The 27,924-nt window shown below is 46.4% G+C and overlaps 1 protein-coding gene across 1 annotated transcript; it reads left to right on the plus strand.

The window, feature by feature from the left end:
- The first annotated feature begins 611 nt into the window (after positions 1-611).
- Positions 612-27,846, plus strand: FRZB (frizzled related protein). The gene is made up of 6 exons (XM_083154683.1): positions 612-1,314; positions 9,263-9,322; positions 19,315-19,380; positions 22,376-22,580; positions 23,910-23,973; positions 25,860-27,846. The coding sequence occupies exons 1-6, from the start codon at positions 852-854 to the stop codon at positions 25,950-25,952; spliced, it is 951 nt and encodes a 316-aa protein (XP_083010809.1). The 5' UTR covers positions 612-851; the 3' UTR covers positions 25,953-27,846.
- The last annotated feature ends 78 nt before the right edge of the window (positions 27,847-27,924 follow it).

The following is a 27,924-nucleotide window of genomic DNA, read 5'->3' on the forward strand; positions in this document are numbered from 1 at the left end:
CAATTTAGATACAATCTCGACCGAATGTATGTAAATTGGCCATGTTTTGGGTCATTTCGCTGCCCATTTGATGCAATCCCAATCCGATGCGCGGCCCCGCGGGTCGTTAGGTCTTTCCTGAGATCCTACCTGCTGCAGGTAGGATCTCAGGAACAACCATTGTAGTGGGTACGGGTCGCGATCGGATCGCGATCACATCAGGGGCTTTTTCTGTGCCGGTCGGCGGCTCCGTCAGCTTGTGAGCGGGTCGTATGTTCCTGTGACGACCCGCTCAGGATCGTCTTGGTGTGTACCCAGCATTAGTGTGTACCCAGCTACAGTATAACAAGATACACTTTATATATAACTCACTGGGGGAATCTCCTAATAACTGTGTTAGTTACAGAACAACATAAATGCTTGTGTGTGGGCAGAAGAGGGATCCAGACACTGTGCCCGGTGTGATGCACTGCAATGATTTGGGAAGTGTAGGTGTCAGGCTGGAAGTTGTGCAGAATTTAGCATCTATTGCATGAGGGCAGCCCCCCCTCCAGCAGCACCAGACAGAGGGGAGGGCTGGGGGACCGGCAGGAGGAGGGGAGAGAGGAGTGACAAGGAGCTGGGGAAGCTGCTGGGGACTCTCATTTAGCTCAGAGCCCGCAGCCTGGGCACATGCATCAGCTGCTGCACCTACCTGGTACCTGCTGCTGAGTGTCAGTGCCTGCTGTCTGTCTGCCCAGCTGCACCCTACTCAGTACCCAGCTGCAGTTCTCCCCTACCTGCTGCCACTTTCTGCAGCTGCTCCTGCTTAAAACTTTCATTTCAAAAGTTTTGTTTTATTGCATTTTTGAGGAGCACAGAGCACTGGTGACATGTCCCCTCCTGGGAGTATCGATGTTCTCTGGGTCACCCTAGGGGTGCTGATGAGCTTATTGCCCAGGACACAGGGCGCCTCCTGCGAGCCGGTGAGGATCCCCATGTGCAGGTCTATGCCCTGGAACATGACCAAGATGCCCAACCACCTGCACCACAGCACCCAGGCCAATGCCATCCTGGCCATCGAGCAGTTTGAGGGCTTGCTGGCCACCGAGTGCAGCCAGGACCTGCTCTTCTTCCTGTGCGCCATGTACGCGCCGATCTGCACCATCGACTTCCAGCACGAGCCGATCAAGCCCTGCAAATCGGTCTGCGAGCGCGCCCGCGCCGGCTGCGAGCCGATCCTCATCAAGTACCGGCACTCGTGGCCGGAGAGCCTGGCGTGCGAGGAGCTGCCGGTGTACGACCGCGGGGTCTGCATCTCCCCGGAGGCCATCATCACGGTGGAGCAAGGGACCGGTGAGTGCTGCTGGCCGGATCGCTGGCTATTTGCTCTGTATAACACTGTGACATTCTACTTATTATTATTATTATTAGTAAATTATTATTATTAGTATTATTTTTTTATTATAATTCTAATTGTTTTTAAATTATATTAATTATTTAAAAAATATTATCAATGTTAATTTATTATTTTCAAATTATTATTATTATTACTACTATTATTATCAATTTTAAATTATTATTAGTATTTTTTTATTATTTTTTATTTTAAAATGTTAATTTTTTATTTCAAAATTATTATTATCAATGTTAAATCAATATTTTTCAAAATTATTATTATTTATTATTATTTGTCAATTATTATTATTATTATTTTTATTATTATTTTTAAATTATTTGTATTATTTTACAAATATTATCAATGCTAATTTATTATTATTATTATTACATTATTATTACTATTATTATTTATAAGGCACCAAGAGTGTACCTAAAAACCTTGAAATTTATTTTAAAAAATAATATGCGGCAGCCACTGACAAATAAGCTTCCGTGCAATAGACAAAATAAAAAAATTGACGTTAAAAACATAAAAAAGTCTCAGACTAATTAATAAGGCGTATAGGAAATGGCCTATGAGCAGGGCCCTCCTACCTCTTTCATGCTAACATCATAGGCTGCGGGATTCAGAGCTTTCAGCCAAATTTAAAGCGCTGACATTTGGAAAGGCACAACCAACCTGGTGTTTCTTTATTAAACATTTCCTCTTTAAATTTGTCAGCTAACTGGGTGATGTCTGTAGTTTCAGAATCCTTCATCATTTACCGTTATCGTTCAGTGTGTATGCTCAATTCAGTCACCTGCGGCCACAGCCGATATTGTTAACGATAATGGCCACTGTACAGGTTGCCTAGTTGCACGTGGCTATTGATGACATTTGGCCCTTTGTCTTGCTGCTGTTACCCAATCTTGTTTTTTTACGGGTGTGGTCTATGGTCCCGACAGTCATTAGCCCTACAGTCATTAGCCCGACGACGGGATCCTGACTGGCCAGACTATTCTATGGGGGTCGTGGACCCTCTATGGGGGTCGTGGACCCTCACGAGGGAGAATAGCCGGTGGCCGTAGGGACCCCGAGTGTCGGAGTTCTGACTGTCGGGATCCCAACGTCGGGGTAATGATTGTCGGGATCCCGACTGTCGGGAAACTGTCCGGCGCCCTTTTTTTACTGCTTAGCACAGTATAATATGCTGCTACTATATAACTTATTAATAATATCATTATTATTTATTATGAATATCAGTGTATATTATAGTAAATTGGGTACTTGTTTCCTAGCACGGCCACCACGATTTCTATCGTGGTGGTCGTGTCGGAAAAAATCGTGTTGGTCGCGTCGGGTGCATACCAAAACGCACACGACGCGACCGACGCGATGTACCCGATTTCTCCATAGCTTCAATGTTAAAATAATTTAACATTGAAGCCTATGGAGAAATCGGGTCCATCGTGTCCATAGGCTTCAATGTTAAATTATTTTAACATTGAAGCCTATGGAGAAATCGGGTCCATCGTGTCCATAGGCTTCAATGTTAAATTATTTTAACATTGAAACTGAGTCCATTTAACATAGGAAAAAATGGGAAAAGGCCGAATAAGGGCCATGTCTCATTGGGTATGGCCCCGTCATGTGTGTAAAAAATAATGGTCCCCAATTGTGGCCGCCACCCCCACGATCGACGCGAACCCGAAGCGTGGCGAGCGCTTTTCATTCCCCTACTATCCACGTCGGCGTGGAGTTGAGAATAGATTAGTGTGGCGAGCGCAGCGAGCCACCGAGCCCGAAGCGTGGCGAGCGGACGCTGATACCTTCACAGATCCCTGCGTCCCCTCACGGGCTTCACAGGTATCAGCGTCCCCTCGCGGGGCTCGCTGCGCTCGCCACGCTTCGGGCGCGGTGGCTCGCTGCGCTCGCCACACTAATCTGTTCTCAACTCCACGCCGACGTGGATAGTAGGGGAATGAAAAGGTCGGAGGACACGCACCGCTGCCCCTCGCGGGCTCGCTGCGCTCGCCACGCTTCGGGTTCGCGTCGATCGTGGGGGTGGCGGCCACAATGGGGGACCATTATTTTTTACACACATGACGGGGCCATACCCAATGAGAAATGGCCCTTATTCGGCCTTTTCCCATTTTTTCCTATGTTAAATGGACTCAGTTTCAATGTTAAAATATTTTAACATTGAAGCCTATGGACAAATCGGGTCCATCGCATAGGCTTCAATGTTAAATATTTTAACATTGAAGCCTATGGAGAAATCGGGGGCATCGCGTCGGGTGCGCATAGGCTTCAATGTTAAAATATTTTAACATTGAAGCCTATAGGGAAATCGTGGGCATCGCGTCGGTCGCGTCGTGTGCCTTCTTAAGGCACACGACCGACGCGATGTACCCGAGTACTGTTTTTTTCAAAGGAAATCGCGGGCATCGTGTGCCTTAAAGTTAAGGCACACGATGCCCGCGATTGTGGCCGTGATAAGAAACAAGTACCGTAAATTGTTCTTATATAACATAGAGAACACTTGTTAAATCCTCCTGAAATTGCTACAGGTGCACCAATATCGCCTCATTTATGTTCCGTCTAACCTGTAGAAATAGCTAGTTAAATAACGGTTCTCAAACTGTTGATCCCTATAGAGATCTTGTACCATATCACTGTGCCTGTAGGGCCATATAAGGTATATTCTACCTATTCCGCTCAAGTATATGTGTCCTTGTAGGTTTGTGAAATCAATTTTATTGCCACAATGCTGAAAACTGTAATTGCTCCTGGACTTGCTCAGGGAAAGTGTCGGGAAAGGCAACCGTGGCAGGTATTAAATGAGTTCCTCACCAAGGCCCTTATTCAGATCTGATCGCAGTACAAATTTGTTCTCAAAATGGGCAAAACCATGTGCACTGCAGGTGGGGCAGATGTAACATTTGCAGAGAGAGTTAAATTTGGGTGGGGTGTGTTGAAACTGAAATCTAAATTGTAGTGTAAAAATAATACAGCCAGTATTTACCCTGCACAGAAACAAAATAACTTACACACAAATCTAACTATCTCTATACATGTTACATCTGCCCCACCTGCAGTGCACATGGTTTTGCCCATTTTGAGAACAAATTTGTACTGCGATCAGATCTGAATAAGGGCCCAAATGTGTGAAAGCAGGGCTCCTTTACAATGGATGCAAATGGAGCAGCAGTTATCCCAATGGCCCTTGAGTTCAGTTTAGTAGTAATCAGGGCAATGCATCATCTACTATATCTATCTATCTATCTATCTATCTATCTATCTATCTATCTATCTATCTATCTATCGTGTCCGCATTACTCCGAAACACTGCCATCTGTTGGCAGCAAGTGAAAATACTCTAGTAGCTTTGGAAGCACGATATGTATCTTGTGTGTGTAAAGTGGTATTACAATGTGTATTAAGTGTAGCTCTATAATTGTATTGGAATAACTATATTTGTGTTAAGGTTAATATGCTAATATGCTGATCACATGACATGCTAATATGCTGATCACATGACCAGGGGTGTAGCATGAGATACAGAGTAACTGCCACTCACAGAGGAACTGCCACTTTAACGGCTGGAGGAGTGATGAGCTGGATACTTGCTATGGACACCTTTCCTCTATTGAACTGCCCAGAAATATAGGGAGCTGTTCAGTAAATATTGCCAGCAAGACACCTGCAGGAACGCACTAAGAGGTGCGGGCTTCACAGATTGGGATGTAGCTGATCGCAGCAAACGACAGAGCTGGGGGAGCTGCAAAAGGCCCGTGACAGGGGTCCACATCAGTGCCCCGTAAAGCTGCAGGTTTGTGCGCATCAGCCCTGTGGTGGAGGAGCAGCAGCCGGCGGTGATTTGCCAGAATCAATCACTGAAAACATCCAGAGTGGTAGATATATTGAGCCTACACCAAACGCAGCACCAACCACACTATCTTTAAAGGGAGGTAGCTTCATGTATGGCCATACTGTGTATTTGACATTCAAGTTATTCATAAGTCTGGAGTGGACTTCATCGTAGGAATACAACAGAATACAACCCTTGGCCTACTTATTGGCCTGTCCTAGGCAGCTTAAAGGAACAGTTAAATCTGCTAGTGCTATCCCTAGCCAGAAGCTTCTATACGCTTTCATCTATGTTAAATGCATTTAACCATATACTGCCAACAATTGCTTCTAACTACTGGGGAGTCCAGTGAGCTAAAGAGACATTATTAGGACAAAACTGAATATGACCCCCAGTTCTCTACTGTTTACGTTATTGTACCGAAAAGCTGTGTCAATAAGTGTATTTAAATGTAATCAACTTTATTGCATAATAAGGCATAGATGTATTGCTAAGGGTATATGGTATGCTGCATGTCTAAGGTATGCTGAACTGGGCGGTGTATTGATAACACCCTGTCAAAGTGACAGTTGTTAATACCACCCAGCCTGATTACCCATATAGGGGGCTAAGTTATCAGGGCCGTAACTAGGGGGGGGGGTTAGGGGGTCACGCGCACCGGGCGCTGGAGGGTGGGGGCGCTAGTTTGGTGTCCCGGCAGCGTGGTCCCTGGGATGAGCAGCGGGGGTCCGGGGACTGGCGGGTTAACGCCAGGTCCTAGCGGGGGTCCGGGGACTGGTGGGTTAACTCCGGCTCCTAGCGCTGCCGGACGGTGGGCGGGAGGCAGGTTTTGAAAAGACCTGCCGGACGCTGATTGGCTGAATTCAGCCAATCAGCGTCCGGCAAGTCTTTTCAAAGTCATCAGCGCTTCCCGCCGCCAGGCAGATAGCGCTAGGAGACGGAGTGAGTGAAGGCTGCCGCTACACCAGTCCCTGGACCCCTGGACGCTACACACAGGTATGTTGGCAGCGGGGGTCCAGGGACTGGTGTAGCGGCAGCTTTCACATACACAGCCGCTCGCTATTTGCCTGGCGGCGGGAAGCGCTGATGATTTTGAAAAGACTTGCCGGACGCTGATTGGCTGAATTCAGCCAATCAGCGTCCGGCAAGTCTTTTCAAAATCTGCCTCCCGCCCACCGCCCGGCAGCGCTAGGAGCCAGAGTTAACCTTCTCCAGTCCCCGGACCCCCGCTGCCTGACCCCAAGGCAGTGATTTGTTTTTTGTGTTTTTTTGGGGGGGGGGGGGGGGGGGGGCGACCAAATGACTGCGGACCCGGGCGCCGAAACACCTAGTTTCGGCCCTGAAGTTATTATAGTGAAACTTAATGTTAGGAATATGTAACTATTATTGCCGTTTGTTTATCTGTAAAGTAAGTGGCCTATATGGGCTATAAGTAAACAAAATCAAAATTAATGAGTGTGTTAAGTGTACTTACCTTGATTGCCTGATGGAGAGCATCCAGATCACATCCCAGGGATAAACTAGCACATCTGGAAGGTAACACCTGTTGATATAAGAAGAAAACAGTCACTGGGAGAAGCACTACATTCTCTGATAGTATATATTAACTGAAAAGCAGAGGGTATTCCCGAGCCTACCCTGTACCACTCATTAGGGTGGTTCCAACAGTTCGGGTGGAGGCACTGTGTATAACAGACATATTACCCCAAAGGGGTGACACTAAGGCGTAAAAAGGGGTTACATGTGTCACGTTATGAATTGGTGGCTTGCTTTCCCAACTGTTTGCCATACACTAGGTGAAGAAGTTGCCCGTGATCCCCACTTGAACTGGCTGGAAACCTCCCGGGTGGCTGGACCTTTTGTATACGATGTATCGCATGCAATCCCAGCCAAGCCTGCCTGGCCTGGCTGCAATGTGACGGATCCTATGTACAGCACGTGCAATCCAGTTGGGATCCAGCATGGGACCGCGCATCGCATGGGACCTCATACCATATACACAGATGCTTAAAATTGCATAAAAAGTGACCAAATTGCATGTATATCGCCCTAGTGTTTGGGCACCATAAGAGACAGATAATCGGGAACTATAAACCTGAATTCCACATTTTGCACCATTTTGCCTGCAGTAGTGGTGCCAGATCTATTCCAGGGGATTTCGGAGTCGCCTGGGTGGAAATTAAGTAAAGATGACGGTTATGGGTGCTAAAGGTTATTGAAACTTGTCAGTTGAACCCTAATGGGAAGTTTCTTTACACATTGTCAGTAGATTGGCAGATAGTTGTTGCATAATTACTTCTGATGAGTAATTTACCCTAATTCGCTGCGTCAGCCAAGAGCCTTTTGTGTGTGTTGTTCCAGGGATTCTGTGAATAGAATAGAAGGACTCCGGGAAGGTCACATTTTCTTGGCTCGAACCAAAATGGGGAATTTTTCAGTGTTACAAATTTGTTTCTAGGTAAGAGACAGAACTCACCAATCACCAATTCAGCTGCCTTCACATTTATGTCAGCACCCGCGATGTGTCGCTGACGGCTGCACATGTGACTTATCTTATGTGCAGTCCGTCCGACCTCCAACTCCGCTCCGATGCGCACAGGAACACGCATCGGATTGGATTAGATGTCATGCACATGCGATTTCACCCGATTTCTTGGCCTGATCCACTGGAATTGGGGGAAATTGGAGCGATGTCGGCGCATTTTCTAAGCAATCGAGTGAGATCACTTACAAATTGCCCCATGTGTAGGCCCCATAATTGTTTTAAACCAGATTGCCTAGACATTGGGCGGTATTCAATGTGAATACCAGCGACGTGCAGCGAATCCTGTTTAGGATTCGCTGCACATTCACCACTGGTCGCCGGCTCCGGTATTCAACGAGTCAGGGGCTCACTGCCCCTGACCGGCGAATCTGAGCGAACGCCGCAGGGAGCCTGAGGACGGTGGCAGGCAGGGAGATGGAAGTCTCCCTGCCTGCCCCAGAGCGTATGTGGGGGGGAGGTGGGCTCCCCGAGTGCCAGGCAGCACTACACCCGATCATGCATATGTAACAATCGGGTGCAGTGAATATATGAATATCTAATGAGCGGCTCGGCTCCGGGGCCCCCTGCTGGCTGGTCAGTGTAAAAAAAAAATATATATATTTTTTTTTTATTAAATATATATTCATGTGCTTACAGCACATGAATAAAAATAGCATGCCCCTCCTCAGAATAAAATTCCTGATTTTTTGACACCAAATGTAAAAAACAAAACACTGTATTTTAAAAGTTCACATTTCACTTCACCATAAAAAGATAGCGATTGCTACTCGGTGAATCATGACGAAAAAAACCTTGAAATGTATTCGCCATCTGGTCATTGAATAGGGTGATTCACCGTTTTAGTCAAAAATTCGCCTTACAGCACAAAATCGCCATAAAAACCTGGCGAATCAGCCTCATTGAATACCGCCCATTATCATGTGATAGAGACCAGCAACCAGCGATACACCCAATTGTAATGTTTGACCCTATTAACACAGATTTGGTGGATTGTGGACAGATGTATCAAGCTTCAAAAAGTGATAAAAAAATGGAGAGTGATAAATAACCAGCCAATCAGCTCCTACCTGTCATTTTTCAAATCCAGCCCTGTAGCATGACATGTAGGATCTGATTGGCTGGTTGTTTTATCACTTTTTGAAGCTTGATACATCTGGCCCTTGGTGTGATAAACAAATCTTACAGGTGAAGGTGATGCTCCAGCAGCATGATGACATACCACTTAACTTTTTAGGACAAAAATCAAAACCTTTTTGGAGCTCTGCTAGATGTTGTACAGATATCAGCTGCTGATTGCATTACACAAACTCTTATGTTGGACTGTAACAACACGAGAGACAGTTATATGTAAGCAACACTGCTGTGAGGTCTTTGCTGAGCTTGCACCATTACTATGAATGAACAAACAGCGTGCTACCGTTCATTTACTCCATTGTTTCAGAACTGTATAAATATTTCATGTTTTAAGTGAATTTTATAATACTTAACTTTATATTTGTGTTTTAAGAATCAATGCCAGACTTCCCCGTGGACTCCAACAATGGGAAATGCGGTGGAGCTGCGAGTGGTGAGTTTATATTTTCACTATTATTCTTCTTCATATAGTAGTACACCGATACATCGATCATTGTCTTCAGAATTTTCAGCTTATTCATTGAAATGAGTTTGCTAGACACACGCTAAGCCGTTAGTAATCGTTATTGTTCACAAGCCTCTGATTCAGCGTTTAAATGTTCTCTTGTGTTGCCTATTTCTTCAAACAAATAGTATTATTGATCAGTAGTTATTTCATTGTTCTATGTCATTCTTATTCAGTACTTGCTTCTGCCTGCTTAGCTGTGCTGTACTGAGGCTTGAATGGCCAGGGGACTGCTGCGGCAGAGGCCCATGAATAGGGGTGTGGCCAGCCTCCAGAGGGGGTGTGGCTATCCAACACCGCGACTTGGATGACCATTAGAAAGTGAATGGCATGGTGACACGCCCATTGCACGCCTCTAATGTTCTGTTACCAGCTCTTCTGTGCACAACATCAGCCTGCAGTTACCCTGTACCTCTTTATCAGTCCTTCTATGTCCTTCTATGTTGTCCATCCAGCATTCATAGTGAAGCTTTGTGATTGGGCATGGGTGGATTTGTTCACAGTAAAAAAAGTTGATAGTCATTAGGTCGACCAATATTGGTTGACACACCAAAAAAGGTCGAAAAGCATTAGGTGGACATATACAAAAGGTCGACATGAGCAAATGGTCTACTTGGAAAAGGTCGACATGAGTTTTTTGGGGGTTTCTATGTCAGATGTCATCAGGGATACTGTATAAATGTGCCGCATCCCCTCACATGCTTTGGGCACACTATTCCCCTCCGTGTCCACTGGGATGGTAAAGTAAGAACAAGTCCTTTTTATGGAAAAAATAATCATGAAAAACTCATCCTGCCGACTTTTTCCAGGTCAGCATTTTCCTTGCGTCGACATTTTGTCTATGTCAATCGAATGCGTGTCGACAATAGTGGTAGACCTAATGACTGTTGACCTTTTTACTGTCAAACATACAACAGCATCCCTTGTGATCTGTATTAGTTTTTACAATGCATGAAGAAAGTGACATTGGCCCATAGAGAGAAAGATCAGGCCCGGAACATGTCAGGGGAACAGAAAGATCAGGCCCGGAACATGTCAGGGGAACAGAAAGATCAGGCCCGGAACATGTCAGGGGAACAGAAAGATCAGGCCGGAACATGTCAGGGGAACAGAAAGATCAGGCCGGAACATGTCAGGGGAACAGAAAGATCAGGCCGGAACATGTCAGGGGAACAGAAAGATCAGGCCCGGCTAATGTCAGGGGAACAGAAAGATCAGGCCCGGAACATGTCAGGGGAATAGAAAGATCAGGCCCGGAACATGTCAGGGGAACAGAAAGTTCAGGCCGGAACATGTCAGGGGAACAGAAAGATCAGGCCCGGCTAATGTCAGGGGAACAGAAAGATCAGGCCCGGAACATGTCAGGGGAACAGAAAGATCAGGCCCGGAACATGTCAGGGAAACACAAAGATCAGGCCCGGAGCATGTCAGGGGAACAGAAAGATCAGGCCCGGCTAATGTCAGGGGAACAGAAAGATTAGGCCCGGAACATGTCAGGGGAACAGAAAGATCAGGCCCGGAACATGTCAGGGAAACAGAAAGATCAGGCCCGGAACATGTCAGGGGAACAGAAAGATCAGGCCCGGCTAATGTCAGGGGAACAGAAAGATCAGGCCCGGAACATGTCAGGGAAACAGAAAGATCAGGCCCGGAACATGTCAGGGGAACAGAAAGATCAGGCCCGGCACATGTCAGGGGAACAGAAAGATCAGGCCCGGCTAATGTCAGGGGAACAGAAAGATCAGGCCCGGAACATGTCAGGGGAACAGAAAGATCAGGCCCAGAACATGTCAGGGAAACAGAAAGATCAGGCCCGGAACATGTCAGGGGAATAGAAAGATCAAGCCCGGCACATGTCAGGGGAACAGAAAGATCAGGCCCGGCACATGTCAGGGGAACAGAAAGATCAGGCCTGAAACATGTCAGGGGAACAGAAAGATCAGGCCCGGAACATGTCAGGGGAACAGAAAGATCAGGCCCGGCTAATGTCCGGGGAACAGAAAGATCAGGCCCGGAACATGTCGGGAACAGAAAGATCAGGCCCGGAACATGTCGGGAACAGAAAGATCAGGCCCGGAACATGTCAGGGGAACAGAAAGATCAGGCCTGGCATATGTCAGGGGAACAGAAAGATCAGGCCCGGAACATGTCAGGGGAACAGAAAGATCAGGCCCGGAACATGTCAGGGGAACAGAAAGATCAGGCCCGGCACATGTCAGGGGAACAGAAAGATCAGGCCCGGCTAATGTCAGGGGAACAGAAAGATCAGGCCCGGAACATGTCGGGAACAGAATGATCAGGCCCGGAACATGTCAGGGGAACAGAAAGATCAGGCCCGGCACATGTCAGGGGAACAGAAAGATCAGGCCCATAACATATCAGGGGAAGAGAAAGATCAAAGATCAGGCCTGTAACATGTCGGGAACAGAAAGATCAGGCCTGGCACATGTCAGGGGAACAGAAAGATTAGGCCCGGAACATGTCAGGGGAACAGAAAGATCAGGCCCGGAACATGTCAGGGAAACAGAAAGATCAGGCCCGGCACATGTCAGGGAAACAGAAAGATCAGGCCCGACACATGTCAGGGGAACAGAAAGATCAGGCTCGGAACATGTCAGGGGAACAGAAAGATCAGGCCCGGCACATGTCAGGGGAACAGAAAGATCAGGCCCATAACATATCAGGGGAAGAGAAAGATCAAAGATCAGGCCTGTAACATGTCAGGAACAGAAAGATCAGGCCCGGCACATGTCAGGGGAACAGAAAGATCAGGCCCGGCACATGTCAGGGGAACAGAAAGATCAGGCCCGGAACATGTCGGGAACAGAAAGATCAGGCCCGGCACATGTCAGGGGAACAGAAAGATCAGGCCCATAACATATCAGGGGAAGAGAAAGATCAGGCCCGGAACATGTCGGGAACAGAAAGATCAGGCCCGGCACATGTCAGGGGAACAGAAAGATCAGGCCCGGCACATATCAGGGGAACAGAAAGATCAGGCCCGGCACATGTCAGGGGAACAGAAAGATCAGGCCCGGCACATGTCAGGGGAACAGAAAGATCAGGCCCGGCACATGTCAGGGGAACAGAAAGATCAGGCCCGGCACATGTCAGGGGAACAGAAAGATCAGGCCCGGCACATGTCAGGGGAACAGAAAGATCAGGCCCGGCACATGTCAGGGGAACAGAAAGATCAGGCCCGGCACATGTCAGGGGAACAGAAAGATCAGGCCCGGCACATGTCAGGGGAACAGAAAGATCAGGCCCGGCACATGTCAGGGGAACAGAAAGATCAGGCCCGGCACATGTCAGGGGAACAGAAAGATCAGGCCCGGCACATGTCAGGGGAACAGAAAGATCAGGCCCGGCACATGTCGGGAACAGAAAGATCAGGCCCGGAACATGTCGGGAACAGAAAGATCAGGCCCGGCACATGTCAGGGGAACAGAAAGATCAGGCCCGGAACATGTCGGGAACAGAAAGATCAGGCCCGGAACATGTCAGGGGAACAGAAAGATCAGGCCCGGAACATGTCAGGGGAACAGAAAGATCAGGCCCGGCACATGTCAGGGGAACAGAAAGATCAGGCCCGGCTAATGTCAGGGGAACAGAAAGATCAGGCCCGGCTAATGTCAGGGGAACAGAAAGATCAGGCCCGGAACATGTCGGGAACAGAATGATCAGGCCCGGAACATGTCAGGGGAACAGAAAGATCAGGCCCGGAACATGTCAGGGGAACAGAAAGATCAGGCAGGAACATGTCAGGGGAACAGAAAGATCAGGCCCGGAACATGTCAGGGGAACAGAAAGATCAGGCCCGGCACATGTCAGGGGAACAGAAAGATCAGGCCCGGAACATGTCAGGGGAACAGAAAGATCAGGCCCGGAACATGTCAGGGAAACAGAAAGATCAGGCCCGGCACATGTCAGGGAAACAGAAAGATCAGGCCCGACACATGTCAGGGGAACAGAAAGATCAGGCCCGGAACATGTCAGGGAAACAGAAAGATCAGGCTCGGAACATGTCAGGGGAACAGAAAGATCAGGCCCGGCACATGTCAGGGGAACAGAAAGATCAGGCCCATAACATATCAGGGGAAGAGAAAGATCAAAGATCAGGCCTGTAACATGTCGGGAACAGAAAGATCAGGCCCGGCACATGTCAGGGGAACAGAAAGATCAGGTCCGGAACATGTCGGGAACAGAAAGATCAGGCCCGGCACATGTCAGGGGAACAGAAAGATCAGACCCATAACATATCAGGGGAAGAGAAAGATCAGGCCCGGAACATGTCGGGAACAGAAAGATCAGGCCCGGCACATGTCAGGGGAACAGAAAGATCAGGCCCGGCACATGTCAGGGGAACAGAAAGATCAGGCCCGGCACATGTCAGGGGAACAGAAAGATCAGGCCTGGCACATGTCAGGGGAACAGAAAGATCAGGCCCGGCACATGTCAGGGAAACAGAAAGATCAGGCCCGGCACATGTCAGGGGAACAGAAAGATCAGGCCCGGCACATGTCAGGGGAACAGAAAGATCAGGTCTGGCACATGTCAGGGGAAAAGAAAGATCAGGCCCGGCACATGTCAGGGGAACAGAAAGATCAGGCCCGGCACATGTCAGGGGAACAGAAAGATCAGGCCCGGAACATGTCGGGAACAGAAAGATCAGGCCCGGCACATGTCAGGGGAACAGAAAGATCAGGCCCGGCACATGTCAGGGGAAAAGAAAGATCAGGCCCGGCACATGTCAGGGGAATAGAAAGATCAGGCCCGGCACATGTCAGGGGAACAGAAAGATCAGGCCCGGAACATGTCAGGGGAACACAAAGATCAGGCCCTGAATATGTCAGGGAAACAGAAAGATCAGGCACGGAACATGTCAGGGGAACAGAAAGATCAGGCCCGGCACATGTCAGGGGAACAGAAAGATCAGGCCCGGCACATGTCAGGGGAACAGAAAGATCAGGCCCGGCACATGTCAGGGGAACAGAAAGATCAGGCCCGGAACATGTCAGTGGAACAAAGATCAGGCCCGGAACATGTCAGGGGAATATTGGTGCCCTAATTCTTTTAATCATTAATCATTCATTTCATGATATTCCTGTGTTTGCATGGATCCAGATTTTGTTAAAGTGCTGGAGTTGAGGACTGAGAATTCCTTTGGAACCCAGTTCAGTTCCGTGTACCACCTGACCACTTGGATTTCAGGCAATTTATCCGAATTCTGTTCTATAAAGCGCCAGTAATCCCTACTTGCGATTTGCTTCCAGTAACGTTCTAATGTGGATGATTGCACTCTAGAGCATCCTACCCACAATGAGTACTGTTTGTACAGTATATCTAGTCTATTAGTGCTTATGATGTGAATCTCAGCAGATACACACAGGTGGATAACCCAACTCTAGTTACCCAGCTCCCCCAATGTATGTAGCCTAGTGTCTAAGTAGACGCGTTCGACCAAGAGTGTTTGACCACGTGACTGTCGAGCATTGTTGATCCGCTACACCAGAACCTAGAACTATTTGTCCCGATTCAGGGACGTTTGGATGGTATGTTGACTATGTAATGCCGTGTCAATAGCGGCACATCGGCTGGGTATTTTTAGGTGAGCAGCCGCGAATGGAGGCAACTTCCGAAACACTGTGTACTCTCTGTGGGGGCTTATTCGCACATGCACAAACTCCAACAATCCTCCGGGGTAGCGAATTCGTCCAGCACCGAGCGAGTTTGAATTGCCCCCATGGTCTCCAGATACCATAGATGTTGGTGGTGTGGATGAGTCATTGGGGGTAAAAACTAGAGTTGTTCAGGTTCGGATTTACTCGGATTTACCCTGATCCCGTTATTGGCTATCAACTGTCACATGTTTTGGATAGCCAATAAGAGGATCCGAGTAAATCCGAGTAAATCCGAGTCTGCACATCTCTAGAAAATACTAAAAGTACAACATTCCCTGAGCAAAACTGTACTATAATACGCTACTATAGAGAGTAATAAGCACAGATACGGACAACCATATGGAAGTGCACTAAATAATATATTCAGGTGTATGTCGTGTTTTATTTATGGCATTTCCCAAGCAAAGTGTGTAATTATAATTTGGTGATTTACATCCTTGCGTCTAAAGCCAAAGCTTATGTAAATGTATCCTATTACCTCTATCATTCACTTCTCCAAATAAAACGCTGGCCGAGTGTAATCCCCACTCTCCTAATCTCATTGTCATAGCCGTCGTTAATTGGATGTCTGACATAGATCGTGTTACACAACTCTTCTTTAATTAAAGTGAAATCTAATCTTTCTGTAAGAACCACGTCCTGGGGTTAAATGACATGTTCCTCTTCTAGATTTGAGGTGCTTTTAACATCTCTGATCATTTTTGTCATTTGGAAACCTTAACGTAATCAGATGCGTTCCACTTCAGTTGAATTCCCACCCCATATAATGACTTCCAAGTGTAGCAATAAAATATAAAAAAATAATATTGAAATAGCAAATGTGAGCCATAACTGATATTGCAGACCTCCTGCAGGTCAGGATAGAACAGGCTTTGACATGTTATTTAGATGACGTCCCCCCACCACCATCACCCCCCCACCACCCAAACCTGAGTACTGCAATTTCCCTGATGTAGAAGGAAGTGGTCTGAAATCCAGACCAGCAGAGAACCAAGGTTACATTTTTCATCCAAAATAAACTTTTTTTTTGTCTTTATAATGCTGTCTTTGTTCATTCATTTCTACATACTTGCACGTTAAACATTGTAACCATTTTTGGGCATTTGGCATAGAAATATCAGTGAACAGTGCCCAGATATGTTTGGACCAAGGGAGCCTTTCAGTGTGAAATATGCAGAACTGTGAGACGCATCAGCAGTATTCCTGTAAATGATGTCTACCTGGTACGAGACCAATTTATATACGGATTCGGTATGAAATACCGACGGTCAGAATCCCGATGGTCAGAATACCGACAGCTATTGACAGACGGTCAAAATCCCGACATGGTCAAAATCCCGACATTTAAAATCCAGACAAGGTCAAAATACCGACATTTAAAATCCCGACAAGGTCAAAACTTATTGATATTTTTGTGAGACTAAAGATAGAGGCAACATAGTTCTCTTCTCAGACTTCTACAATATATTTTCACTCATCTTCTCAAATTGTATACTACTATTCATGTTATTTGTATGTTCTTGTCTCATGTTTGTGATTTGATTCAATTAAAGGATCAATTTTAGTAATAAATAAAGTTGACATTTTAGACTGTTACACAGACTTTAGAAGGTTGTGCCCCACCCGGGAGTTTCTTTTTTTGATACTCTCTCTTGAGTATCAACCCTTTTCAATTGTACTTACCCTACTCCCTGGGAGCACCTCCTCAACAATATTATATACTATAAACTTATACGTTGATTGGAGAAAACCTTCTAACCCCTTAACAAATTAGTCCTGTGCCCTTGGCCTTCATCCCCCTCCCCTTCTCCCTTAGCTAAGGTCAAAATACCGACAGGTGAAAAGTCAACATGACTTTCGGTCGACAGGTCGCGAGGTCGACATGGTTTTTTTCACTGCTTTTTGACCCGAATGTCGACACAGTCGACATGGACACAGTTGGAAGTCAACCGCAGCCCCTCGCATCACTCAAGATGCTTCGGGCATGTTGCCTCGCTGCACTCGGCACACTATTTTATTCTCCCACCACGCCCTAGTGGATGGTAGAGCATGAAATGCCGCCTGTCGGCACATGTCGGGTCAAAAAACTGTGAAAAAATCCATGTCGACCTGTCGACCGAAAGTCATGTTTATTTTTTCACCTGTATTTTGACCTTGTCTGGATTTTAAATGTCGGTATTTTGACCTTGTAGGGATTTTGACCTTGTCGGGATTTTAAATGTCGGTATTTTGACCTTGTCAGGATTTTGACCTTGTTGGGATTTTGACCGTCGTTCAATGGTTGTCGGTATTTTGACCGCCGGGATTTTGACTGCATCCCTGGTTAGGATACATGACAGTCATATTGTCCTATAGCTGACCTTGATCACTATAAGCGTCTGAGATTGGTGTAGAGGTAGATAAATGGGTGATGTAGAGTTTTATCATCAAGCTGTAGGCAACATCAGTTACATCTTGCTTGCCAACAGTTAATAAGTTAATCCATCTTAAATGCATCCAATTTTTAAAATACTACTAGACAAGATGGCATGATTTGTGTAATGTTAGTATCACTGCCTCACGACTCTGGGATTCCCACCAAGGCCCTATCTGGGTGTAGTTTGTATGTTCTCTTCATGGGACAGATGCACTAAGCTTCAAAAGTGATAAAATGGAGATTGATAAACAGCCAGCCAATCAGTGCAGCTGGCCCCATCTGGCAACCAACCAATCAGCTCCTGCCTGATTTTTTTTCAAACACAGCCTTTAACATGGTAGTTAGGAGCTGATTGGCTGAGATCCTACCTGCAGCAGGTAGTAGCTCAGAAAAGACCGACCAACCCGCATCGGGATCGCATCAGCGAAATGGCTCGTTTTGGGCCATATCGTCCTGGTGTGTACCCCACATAACAATACTAGTAATGATGAGCAAATATAAAATAGTAACATAACGAGCATTTTATGATACATTATTATGCTAATTAAAAGGATTTAAGGCCAAGTAAAAACACGTCATTAATGAGAATAAATGAATTTTCTAGTCTACTGTAGATTTCCCAAAGTGGCATTTCTAGATCCTGCATATATTAATATAATACTTATTTCAATATTTAATTCAAATGATAATTATCTCGTCATTATTATGTATTCAAAAGTATATATTGTAGAAACCCTGAGGTTACATTGCAACTCAGTTCAAATGTGAAGTGACCAATATATCTTTAATTTCATTGTCTCATCTGGATTAACTTGACTACTAATTGGTTGCTATTGGTTACTGCCACCGCACATTTGCAGTTTTTCTTTTTTTTTTTGGTACTTGTTTCCTAGCACGGCGCCTGCAATTTTGATTGTATCCATCGGGTCCCCAAAAATTGCGTCGTTCACATCGCATGCAACCAAATCGCATGCGATGCGATCGATGCGATTTTACATTGGAACCAATGTTAAATGCCCCACAGACCCCAATTTTCATTATATACCCACCGTGATGGGTCAAATGCCCCCCCCCCCATTGTTAACGCCACCCCACGATGAATGACAACCCGAAGCGTGGCGAGCGCAGCGAGCCCGCGAGGGGCGGCGGTACGAGTCCTCCGACCTTTTCATACCCCCGCTTTCCACGTCGCCGTGGAGTTGATTTTATATAGTGTGGCGAGCACCGCGAGGGGACGTGCATTACTTCACAGGTATTACGCGTCCCCTCGCGGGGCTCGCCACGCTTCGGCTCGGTCGCTCGCTGCGTTCGCCACACTATATAAAATCAACATCACACTGACGTGGATAGTGGGGGTATGAAAAGGTCGGAGGACGCGTTCCGCCGCCCCTCGCAGGCTCGATGCGCTCACCACGCTTCGAGTTGGCATTCATTGTGGGGTAGCGTTAACAATGGGGGGGCATTTGTCATGTAAAATACCCATAAGGGTGGGTATACAATGAAAAATCGGGTCCATTGGCCCATTTAACATTGTTCCCTATGTAAAATCGCGTCCATCGCATCGGTCGGATCGCATGCCTTAACTTAAGGCATGCGATGGACACGATTTTTTCATTGTCGGGGAAAAGGCTAAAAATAGCCCTAAAATCGCGTCGGTCGCGTCCATCACATACCTTAAGTTAAGGTATGCGATCACCTACGACGGGCGCTGTGGTAGGAAACAAGTACCTTTTATATATATATATATATATATATATATATATATCACTTTGCTTCTTGTGTTTGCATTAATGTTATGTTTTTGTTGACTTATTGTTTTTTAGACCATTGTAGGTGTAAACCAATGAAAGCTTCACAAAAGACATATCTCAAGAACAATTACAATTATGGTAAGCGGGAAATCCCAGGTTTGTGTCTGTTCTCCAGTATTATAAGGCTGGTTTCACACACTCCGGCTCCTGCCGGAACGGTGAAATCCCGCACGGCCAGGAAGCCGTGCCGCACACACTAGTTTATCATGGAAGGGATGGCCACTGTTGAGTTTCAGGAATCATATACTGTATCTCTCTTATCCCAATAATAATGGTAACACCACAGCCCGGCAGCCGTCCCTTCCAGTGGCGGGATCCAGCTGCAGCCGTGCGGCCGGGCCGTGGCCGTCCCGTGTGAATGGACACAATAGTGTCCATTCACAACTAATGTGTGCGGCACGGCTCCCTGGCCGTGCGGGATTTCACCGTCCGGCAGGAGCCGGAGTGTGTGAAACCTGCCTAAGACATTACTCTTTGTTGTATATCTCTACGGGTCTGGGTCATTGGGTTTGGCCCTATTTAGGTTGATACAAATTGGGTCGAGCACTGAAGATTGACAGGGCTTAGGTCGTCACCTGAAATATATCGACATAGCTAAGGTCGACAGGGTTGGAAGGTCGACACAAGCGTCGACAGGTAACAAGTCAAAATTAGTTTTTCACGTTTTTTTTTTGTCCTCGATGTCAACATGGACACTGTCAAATGTACCTCGCCCCCTTGCTTCGGGCACACTCGCTGCGCTTGGCACACTATTTTATTCTCCCGCCATGCCAAAGTGGGTGGTAGTGCATGAAATACCGCCTGTCGGCACATGTCGGTTTAAAAAAACGGTACTCTTTACCTAGCACGGCGCCCACGATTTTGATCGCGGGCATTGAATGCACTAAAAATCGAGTGCGACGCGACCGACGCGATGCACGCGATTTACTATAGGGAACAATGTTAAATGTCTCAATTGACCCGATTTTCCTGTTCAATGCCTCAATTGACACGATTTTTCCATAGGAAACAATGTTAAATGGCCCACAGAGGCCAAATAGCCACCCTGAAGTGTGAAATGGCCCCCACAATTGTTAACGCCACCCCACGATCAACGTGAACCCGAAGCGTGGCGAGCGCAGCGAGCCCGCGTGGGGCGGCGGTACGCGTCCTACGACCTTTTTCATACCCCCACTATCCACGTCGGTGTGGAGTTGAGAATAGAATAGTGTGGCGAGCGCAGCGAGCCACCGAGCCCGAAGCGTGGCGAGCGGACGCGGATACCTTCACAGGTAAACGCGTCCCTTCGCGGGCTTCACAGGTATCCGCGTCCCCTCGCGGGGCTCGCTGCGCTCGCCACGCTTCGGGTTGCCGTTGATCGTGGGGTGGCGTTAACAATTGTGGGGGCCATTTCACACTTCAGGGTGGCTATTTGGCCTCTGTTGGCCATGTAACATTGTTTTCTATGGAAAAATCGAGTCAATTGAGGCATTGAACAGGAAAATCGGGTCAATTGAGACATTTAACATTGTTCCCTATGGGAAATCGCGGGCATCGCGTCGGTCGCGTCGCACCCGATTTTTTAGTGCATTCAATGCCCGCGATGGCCGCCGTGATAAGTAAAGAGTACCAAAAAAACTCATGTTGACCTTTCGACTACCCACCTTTCCATTGTCGACCTAATGCTTGTGTTGAGCTTCCAACCCTGTTGACCTAAGCCGTGTCATCCTATTTCATGTGTCGGCATAAGCCCTGTCCACCATCAGTGGGTCGTCAGAATCCATGTCGACCTACTGTAAATAGGGCCGATCTAGTAACCGTATTCCATCTCTACTTATTGGACCTCCGCTGCTTGCAACAGCTCAGCAATTATAAAAATATGGCGCCACAAGGGTTCCGCAGCGCCCTTGTGGCACCATGATCAAAATCAAGACAACAATGGCTTACAGTACAAGGTCATTTAGGACAAGTACATGTTAAATAAAGAGAGTTGCATCATGGGACAGGACACTGAAGTAAAAATTAGGGAGGCTAAGACTTAAGGGGCCTACACACGTAGAGATTTGCTGAGCGTTTTCCGCAATGCTAGATCTCGCATAACGCTCAGCAAGATTGCTCAGAACACAGCAGTGTATTAGCGCTGTGTGCTGAGCGATCTGTCGGGGCCAGTGTTCCCAGGGCCAGTGTAGGGGCCGCACATCGCTATCGCTATGGCCCCCATATCACACGGAGCGATGTAGGGGCATTTTCTAAGCAATCTAGCGAGATTGATTATAAACCCTAATCGCTACGTGTGTAGATCCCATTAGTGATAGGTTGAATGGGTTATGGATTAAAAAAAAAAATATATATATATATATATATACATATATTATACTGTATATATATACAGTGTTCTAAGAGAGGAAAAAGCACATGAGGTTAGAGGGCCCTGCTCGTGAGGGCTTACATTCTAAAGTATATTAGATACATAGGGGCAGATGTATGAACCAGCGTTAAGTGCAAAAATGCACTTAACGCTGGTTAACTGAGGGGGGGATTACGATTCCTCCAATGTATTACTAGCGCACCTAACGTGCGCTAGTGACAGCCCGCCGAGCGTACGCTCGGCGGGGCTGTCCCTGCAATCCCCCCCAGGGATTAACGGCCGGGTCGATGTATTAACAGCCTTCAAGGTGTTAATTCGCCCCGGCCGCTTCGCCAGCTCAGGGCTAGCGTTGTCCTATCCCCCACTGTGGGGACAACGCTAGCCCTGCGTCTGGCTTTGGCTGCGCTGGAGATCTCGCGGTTTTAGCGAGATCTCGAGTGCGCATGTGCGGGGCGGCGAGGGAGACGATAAGGAGAGCCATTCACGCTGGGGATAACGGCTCTCCTTATCAGCTGGGATGGGGTTAATACATCTGCCTATAACGTTTGCCCGCTTCTCCACGTTATGCTAGAGAAGCGGGAATCCTTATTCGCCAAACGTTATAGGCAGATTAATACATCTGCCCCATAATTAGTAGAATCCCAGAATTCGAAGCCGTCACCTATGAATTACAGGTCTGCATAATTCTCCCGTACTGAGCAATGTTCTCACTTCCTCCCGTCTTAGTAATCCGTGCAAAGGTGAGAGATGTGAAGGTGAGATGCCACGATGCAACGGCCGTTGTGGAGGTCAAGGAGATTCTCAAGTCCTCCCTTGTGAACATTCCTAAGGACACGGTGACTCTGTACACAAACTCCGGCTGTCTGTGCCCACATCTCGCGGTCAATGAGGAGTATATCATTATGGGATATGAAGACAAAGAGCGCACCAGGTACTCGTAGCCTGTCCCTCTGATGGTGTCATGTGGTAATACGAATTTATCTACATTCATTTCAGCATCGATAAGCAAAATGGTGCCCAGATAATAGAAAGACATGAAAAGAGGTGATCTTGCATAGTACAACCAATCAGATTAGGGGCCAGATGCTCTAAGCTTCAGAAGGGATAAGATGGAGAGTGATAAACAGCCAGCCAATCAGCTCCTAGCTGTCATGTCACAGACTGTGTTTAAAAAATGTCAGACAGGAGCTGATTGGCTGGCTGTTTATCCCTTCTGAAGCTTAGTGCATCTGGCCCTATGTCTGTTATTTTCTAGGATGTCATAGAGACATAATCTGATTGGTTGCTATGGTTAACACCAGCTCTTTTCATTTTTAGAAGCTTTAGTAAATTTACTACACAGTGTGTAGATCAGGCATGGCCAAACTGTTGTGAAACTACACATCCCAGCATGCCTTGCCATAGTTTTAGCATTCCCCAATAGCAAAACTGTGGCAAGGCATGATGGGACTTGTAGTTTAACAACAGCTGGAGGGCCATCGTTTGACCATGCCTGGTCTAGATAGACTGGGCTACACCATACGGTCTACATGCATTAGGTTAGTGATGGCTAACCTTGACACTCCAGCTGTTGTTGAACTACACATCCCAGCATGCCCTGCTACAGTTTTACTATTTGGCCATGCTTAAACTGATGCAGGGCATGTTGGGATGTGTAGTTCAACAGCAGCTGGAGTGTCAAGGTTAGTCATCACTGCATTAGGTCAAAAAATCAACAGGTAAAAGGGCTTATGTTCAGCAGGTTCAAAAGGCTGACACGACAATGGTTGATACACATATGGGTTTTTTTGGGGGGGGGGGGGGGGGGGGGGGGGTTCACATATTTTCAGCTTTTGCCTGATCTATCATGCACATGGACCCCAAATGGGAATAGTACCCTGTGATGAACGCAGCAGTAGCGGAACAAGGTGACTTTATCCAAAGCTCAGCAATTGTGACCATATAATTGTGGCCACATAGGAAATTACACCAAAAAAATGTAGACATTTACTGCGTCGGCAATTTCCATGTTGACTTTTTTTTTTTACCCATCGACCTTTTCTACTGTCTACTTTTTTCACGTTGACCTTGTGACTCTGTTGTGCTAATGCGGGTCGACCATATGGAGTCAACGCAATGACCATCTGATTACTGTATAGACCTTCTATACTATACCACACCCGCACCCCTTATACAGAAAACAGCCTGAATTGTTACTACTGGGATCTCAGCAAAAGAGCCATTAACCAAATGAAACATAAAATTGTGTTTTTGCACACAGACTCCTGCTGGTGGAGGGGTCGCTTGCTGAGAAATGGAGGGATCGTCTTGCAAAAAAAGTTATGGTGAGTTACAGACAAGGACAGGCAGGCGGGGGGGGGGGGGGGGGGGCGTGGTGAGTAGGTATTCACCGGTAGTATATGCACTGAAATCATATCTCACAAGTATTATATACTTGCCTGCAAAATCCATACTAATACCCCTTTCAGATCGCAAATGCCGGGTCTACCACCGGATTTGGACAGTGATCCGGCATTTGCGAGGTGAAGCTCCCCACAGCGACCCGGCAATAAGCCAGGTGTGTGATGTCATCGGGGGGCAATCGAGTCATCGGGGGAAGGGGGGGGAGAGGCAGTGCTTGGAGCTAGTGTGAATGGGACCCGGGTCCGACCCGATATTAACCCTTCTTTTAACCCGGGTCGGATTTAACTGTGCTAAAGAAAGTAGCGGCTCAATTGATTAATAGCAGTATAACATAAAAATGAGCGCTTGGGTTGTTATATTTAGTGTGATGTATGAAAAATAAAATATAAAAATAAAATATAAAAAGAAACAATAAAAATAATGAATAATGGAAAAAAAACTGTGAAAACAATGAATAAAAAAATGAAAAATAAAAATAGGTATAAAAATAAATATAAAAATAAAAAAGGGTAACTCCTGGAAGAAAAATGAGTTTCAGTAATATATACAGCTCTCTTCGGGACAAGTTAGGGAGTCCTTGATTGGGAACAATGCTGTGCTTTCCGGCGCTTGATATAGCAGCTCCTGCTCGTGTTATATGTGACAGGATTGCAGGGTTGTTGGACCCAGGAATTATCAAAAGACCCTTTCACACCGCACAGTCGGACCTGGGTTATTTGTGCAATTTGAAAGGGTTATAACTATTCTTTCAAAAGAAACTCCCTAGCCATGTTACAGGCTGTGTTTGAAAAATCACAGTTAGGAGCTGGTTGGTTGACACATTGGGGGAGATTCTCTAAGAATCTCCGCCCCCCTTCGCCGCCCATCGCATTTATAATTATCGCTTATGTTGTAACATATGCGATAATTATAGCAAAGGACAGCTCTTGCGTTAAGAGCTGTCCTTTGCGGTGAGAGTCGACGGGTCCCAGCAGGTCCCGGCGGCTCCCCCCTCCCTCATACACCCGGCGCTGCTGCTGCTGCGCTGGGCTCTCCTCCTCCCTGCACCCGGAAGAGGATCAGTGCAGGGAGGAGGTCACAGGTCCGGGCAACACTGCACTGTGCTGCCCGGACACAGGTGAGGGGGCGGCGGGGGTCCGTGCGGGGCGGCGGAGGGTTGCGGTAGAAGCCCATTGGCATCTATGGGGCATCGCCAGATTTTTCTGGCGATGCCCCCCGCCGTGGTAACCCGGCGGGGGATGCTTACAGCATCCCAAAATGCGGTAAAACCCCCGATAACGGGGTTTTTACCGCATTTTTAGCTTAGAGAATCTCCCCCTTTATCTCTCTTGAAGGCTTAGTAAACAGACCCCAGAGTTCCAACCAAATGGCATCTAATGCTGGCCATGCATTACTTCCATCCAACTAGTTGTTTGGTTGGACTGAAACTCTGGTACAGGATGGAAGCAAATGACAATCAGCAATTTGCTCACAAACCCAGGAAAATGGACAAAAAACATTCAGTCAAATTGTTTACATCGGATTTAACTACAGCACATTGGGCTAGATGCACTAAGCTACAAAAGTGATAAAATGGAGAGTGATAGACAGCCAGCCAATCAGCTCCTACCTGCCACGTCACAGACTGTGTTTGAAAAATGTCAGGCAGGAGCTGATTGGTTGATTGTTTATCACTGTCCATTTTATCACTATTGAAGCTTAGTACATCTGGCCCATTGTCTGAGTAACGACAACTACTAATGTTTCATATCATGATATAACAATCTGTTGTTGTTTTCTTAAACTTGTTCTATTTTCCGTTTCACAGCGCTGGGATCAGAAGCTCCGACGTCCTCGGAAAATCAAATCTGTTGCACAAAATGCCAATAAAAACAGCAACTCAAGACAAATGCATAGCTAGACTAATGGGATGATCTATATAAATATATAAATAAAACTTTGTGGACTTTTATGCAGAGATATGCATTGTCGGAGCGGCAAAGAAGAAATTGCACTATTGCACGTTATAACCTATTGTTTACTACAAGATATTGTAGTTGATTGTAGTTTTTACTCCCTCTTTTTTTATATTTGCACGGATTACTAAGCAATAGTTTTATTCCACTTCTAGTGATATCATAATTGTCTTTATTTCCGAGAAGTTTGCAGCCCTGTGATGTGAATGAGAATTAGGGCCTGATTATTTGAACACAAGCCAGTTTTGTGGTCGCGTCTTGCGCGCTTTCACACTGCTGCGCATTCTCCAGAGCTGAGCATACGCAAACTACGGACAATGTTGTATAAAACCCAGGTACATTGTCACTGCAAGCAAAAGGGTTGATCCTGGGTGATAATTGGACAATTATATGTTGGCTAAGTTCATGGGAAACTTGTAGATGGAAATGTGGGCACAATTGTGCCTATACATACACTAAATATGCCCTTTTGCAGGCTGATCTTTGGCATCAGGGATAGCCCTGCAAATCGGCACTGATAATGATGCTATGTAACCATACGGATACGAGTGGTCCAACCACATCTCTACATTACAGGCACATTTAGGCCTTCTTAGATGGACAAAACCATGTGCACTGCAGGGGGGCAGATGTAAAATGTGCTGAGCAAATTAGATCTGGGTGAATTATTTTGTTTCTGTGCAGGGAAAATACTCACTGCTTTATTTTTACACTGCAATATAGTTCTCACTTTGAAGTAAAACCCCACCCAAATCTAACTCTCTCTGAACAAGTAACATCTGCCCCACCTGCAGTGCACATGGTTTTGTCCATCTAAGAAGGAATTTGCCAGAAGTAGTGAACCAGAATAAGGCCCTTAGGGGTAGATTTATGAAGCAGTGATAAGGGAGGAGAAGTGAGCCAGAGGAGAAGTGGCCCATGGCAACCAGCTGCTCTGTATAATGTTATATTATGCAAATTATAAATGTTACGTCAGTGCTGATTGGTTGCCATGGGCCACTTCTCCCCTGGCTCACTTCTCCTCCCTTATCACTGCTTCATACATGTACCCCTTAGTTCTGTGCGTGCAATGCCCAAGTTATTATGTCCAACTTGCGTTCATCTCCCTATCAGTCCTTTTAATGTTCACTGAGCTTTTCTTTTTTTACCTTTTGGCACCTACTGATGTAACAGCCTTCTGTGGGGTGACACCCTATTCTGCATTTACTGTTAAGGGACATAGCTTCACCAGTTACGAAAATAACTAGTTCCCATCAATATTACAGCTTGGTCCCTAGCTACTCCTACCTCCAATCTCTGTCTTCACAGCTCCTTCTCTCCAGCAAGTTTGAAACAGATCATTTTGTTTTCACTTTCTGTTAAGGAGTAATTTGGTCTGTTGAGTGGCCTCTAGTGGTCACTGGGGGTACTTCACCTAATATATGTGAGGCTCACCGGCATAAGCTCAACCCATGCATGAAGGAGAATGGACAGACTGTAGAGAATTGTTATATAGATGTTATATAGATGACATTTTCCTAACCGGTGAAGCTATTCTTTCCTTCCAGTGAATACAGCGCAAGCCAGCATACCAAAGGAGGGCATCAAAGTGGCCTTACATACCCATATTGGAGCCTCTGAAGAGCATTCGTTATCTCAAACGACCAGAGGTTTCTGCAGCTGCAGCGCCACTTAGCCTGAGGGCACCACATGACTGTAGCCTGCTACTGTATGTCCTGCTAATGCTAATACAAGTTATATAATTCAGCCAGGGGTATCCATGCGGTGTAAATTACAAAAACTAACGAGATGTTTAATGAAATTTACTGTTATACATAAAATAAACAAATGTGGGAAATATTTTAGTTGCTAATTTTTTGTTGTTGTTTTTGCATTTTATAAAAGATTTATTTAGGCCAATGGGACATTTTTCCATGC

This window comes from Crinia signifera, chromosome 7 (assembly GCF_055691185.1).
Source record: "Crinia signifera chromosome 7, ASM5569118v1, whole genome shotgun sequence".
NCBI classification, from domain to species: domain Eukaryota; kingdom Metazoa; phylum Chordata; class Amphibia; order Anura; family Myobatrachidae; genus Crinia; species Crinia signifera.

Bases quoted from the DNA above. Each gene is read 5' to 3' on its own strand.
- FRZB (XM_083154683.1), top strand. From the start codon at position 852: ATGTCCCCTCCTGGGAGTATCGATGTTCTCTGGGTCACCCTAGGGGTG. The intron at 9,323-19,314 runs GTGAGTTTATAT...ATTGTTTTTTAG, and splicing joins ATGCGGTGGAGCTGCGAGTG to ACCATTGTAGGTGTAAACCA. The intron at 23,974-25,859 runs GTGAGTTACAGA...TCCGTTTCACAG, and splicing joins GTCTTGCAAAAAAAGTTATG to CGCTGGGATCAGAAGCTCCG.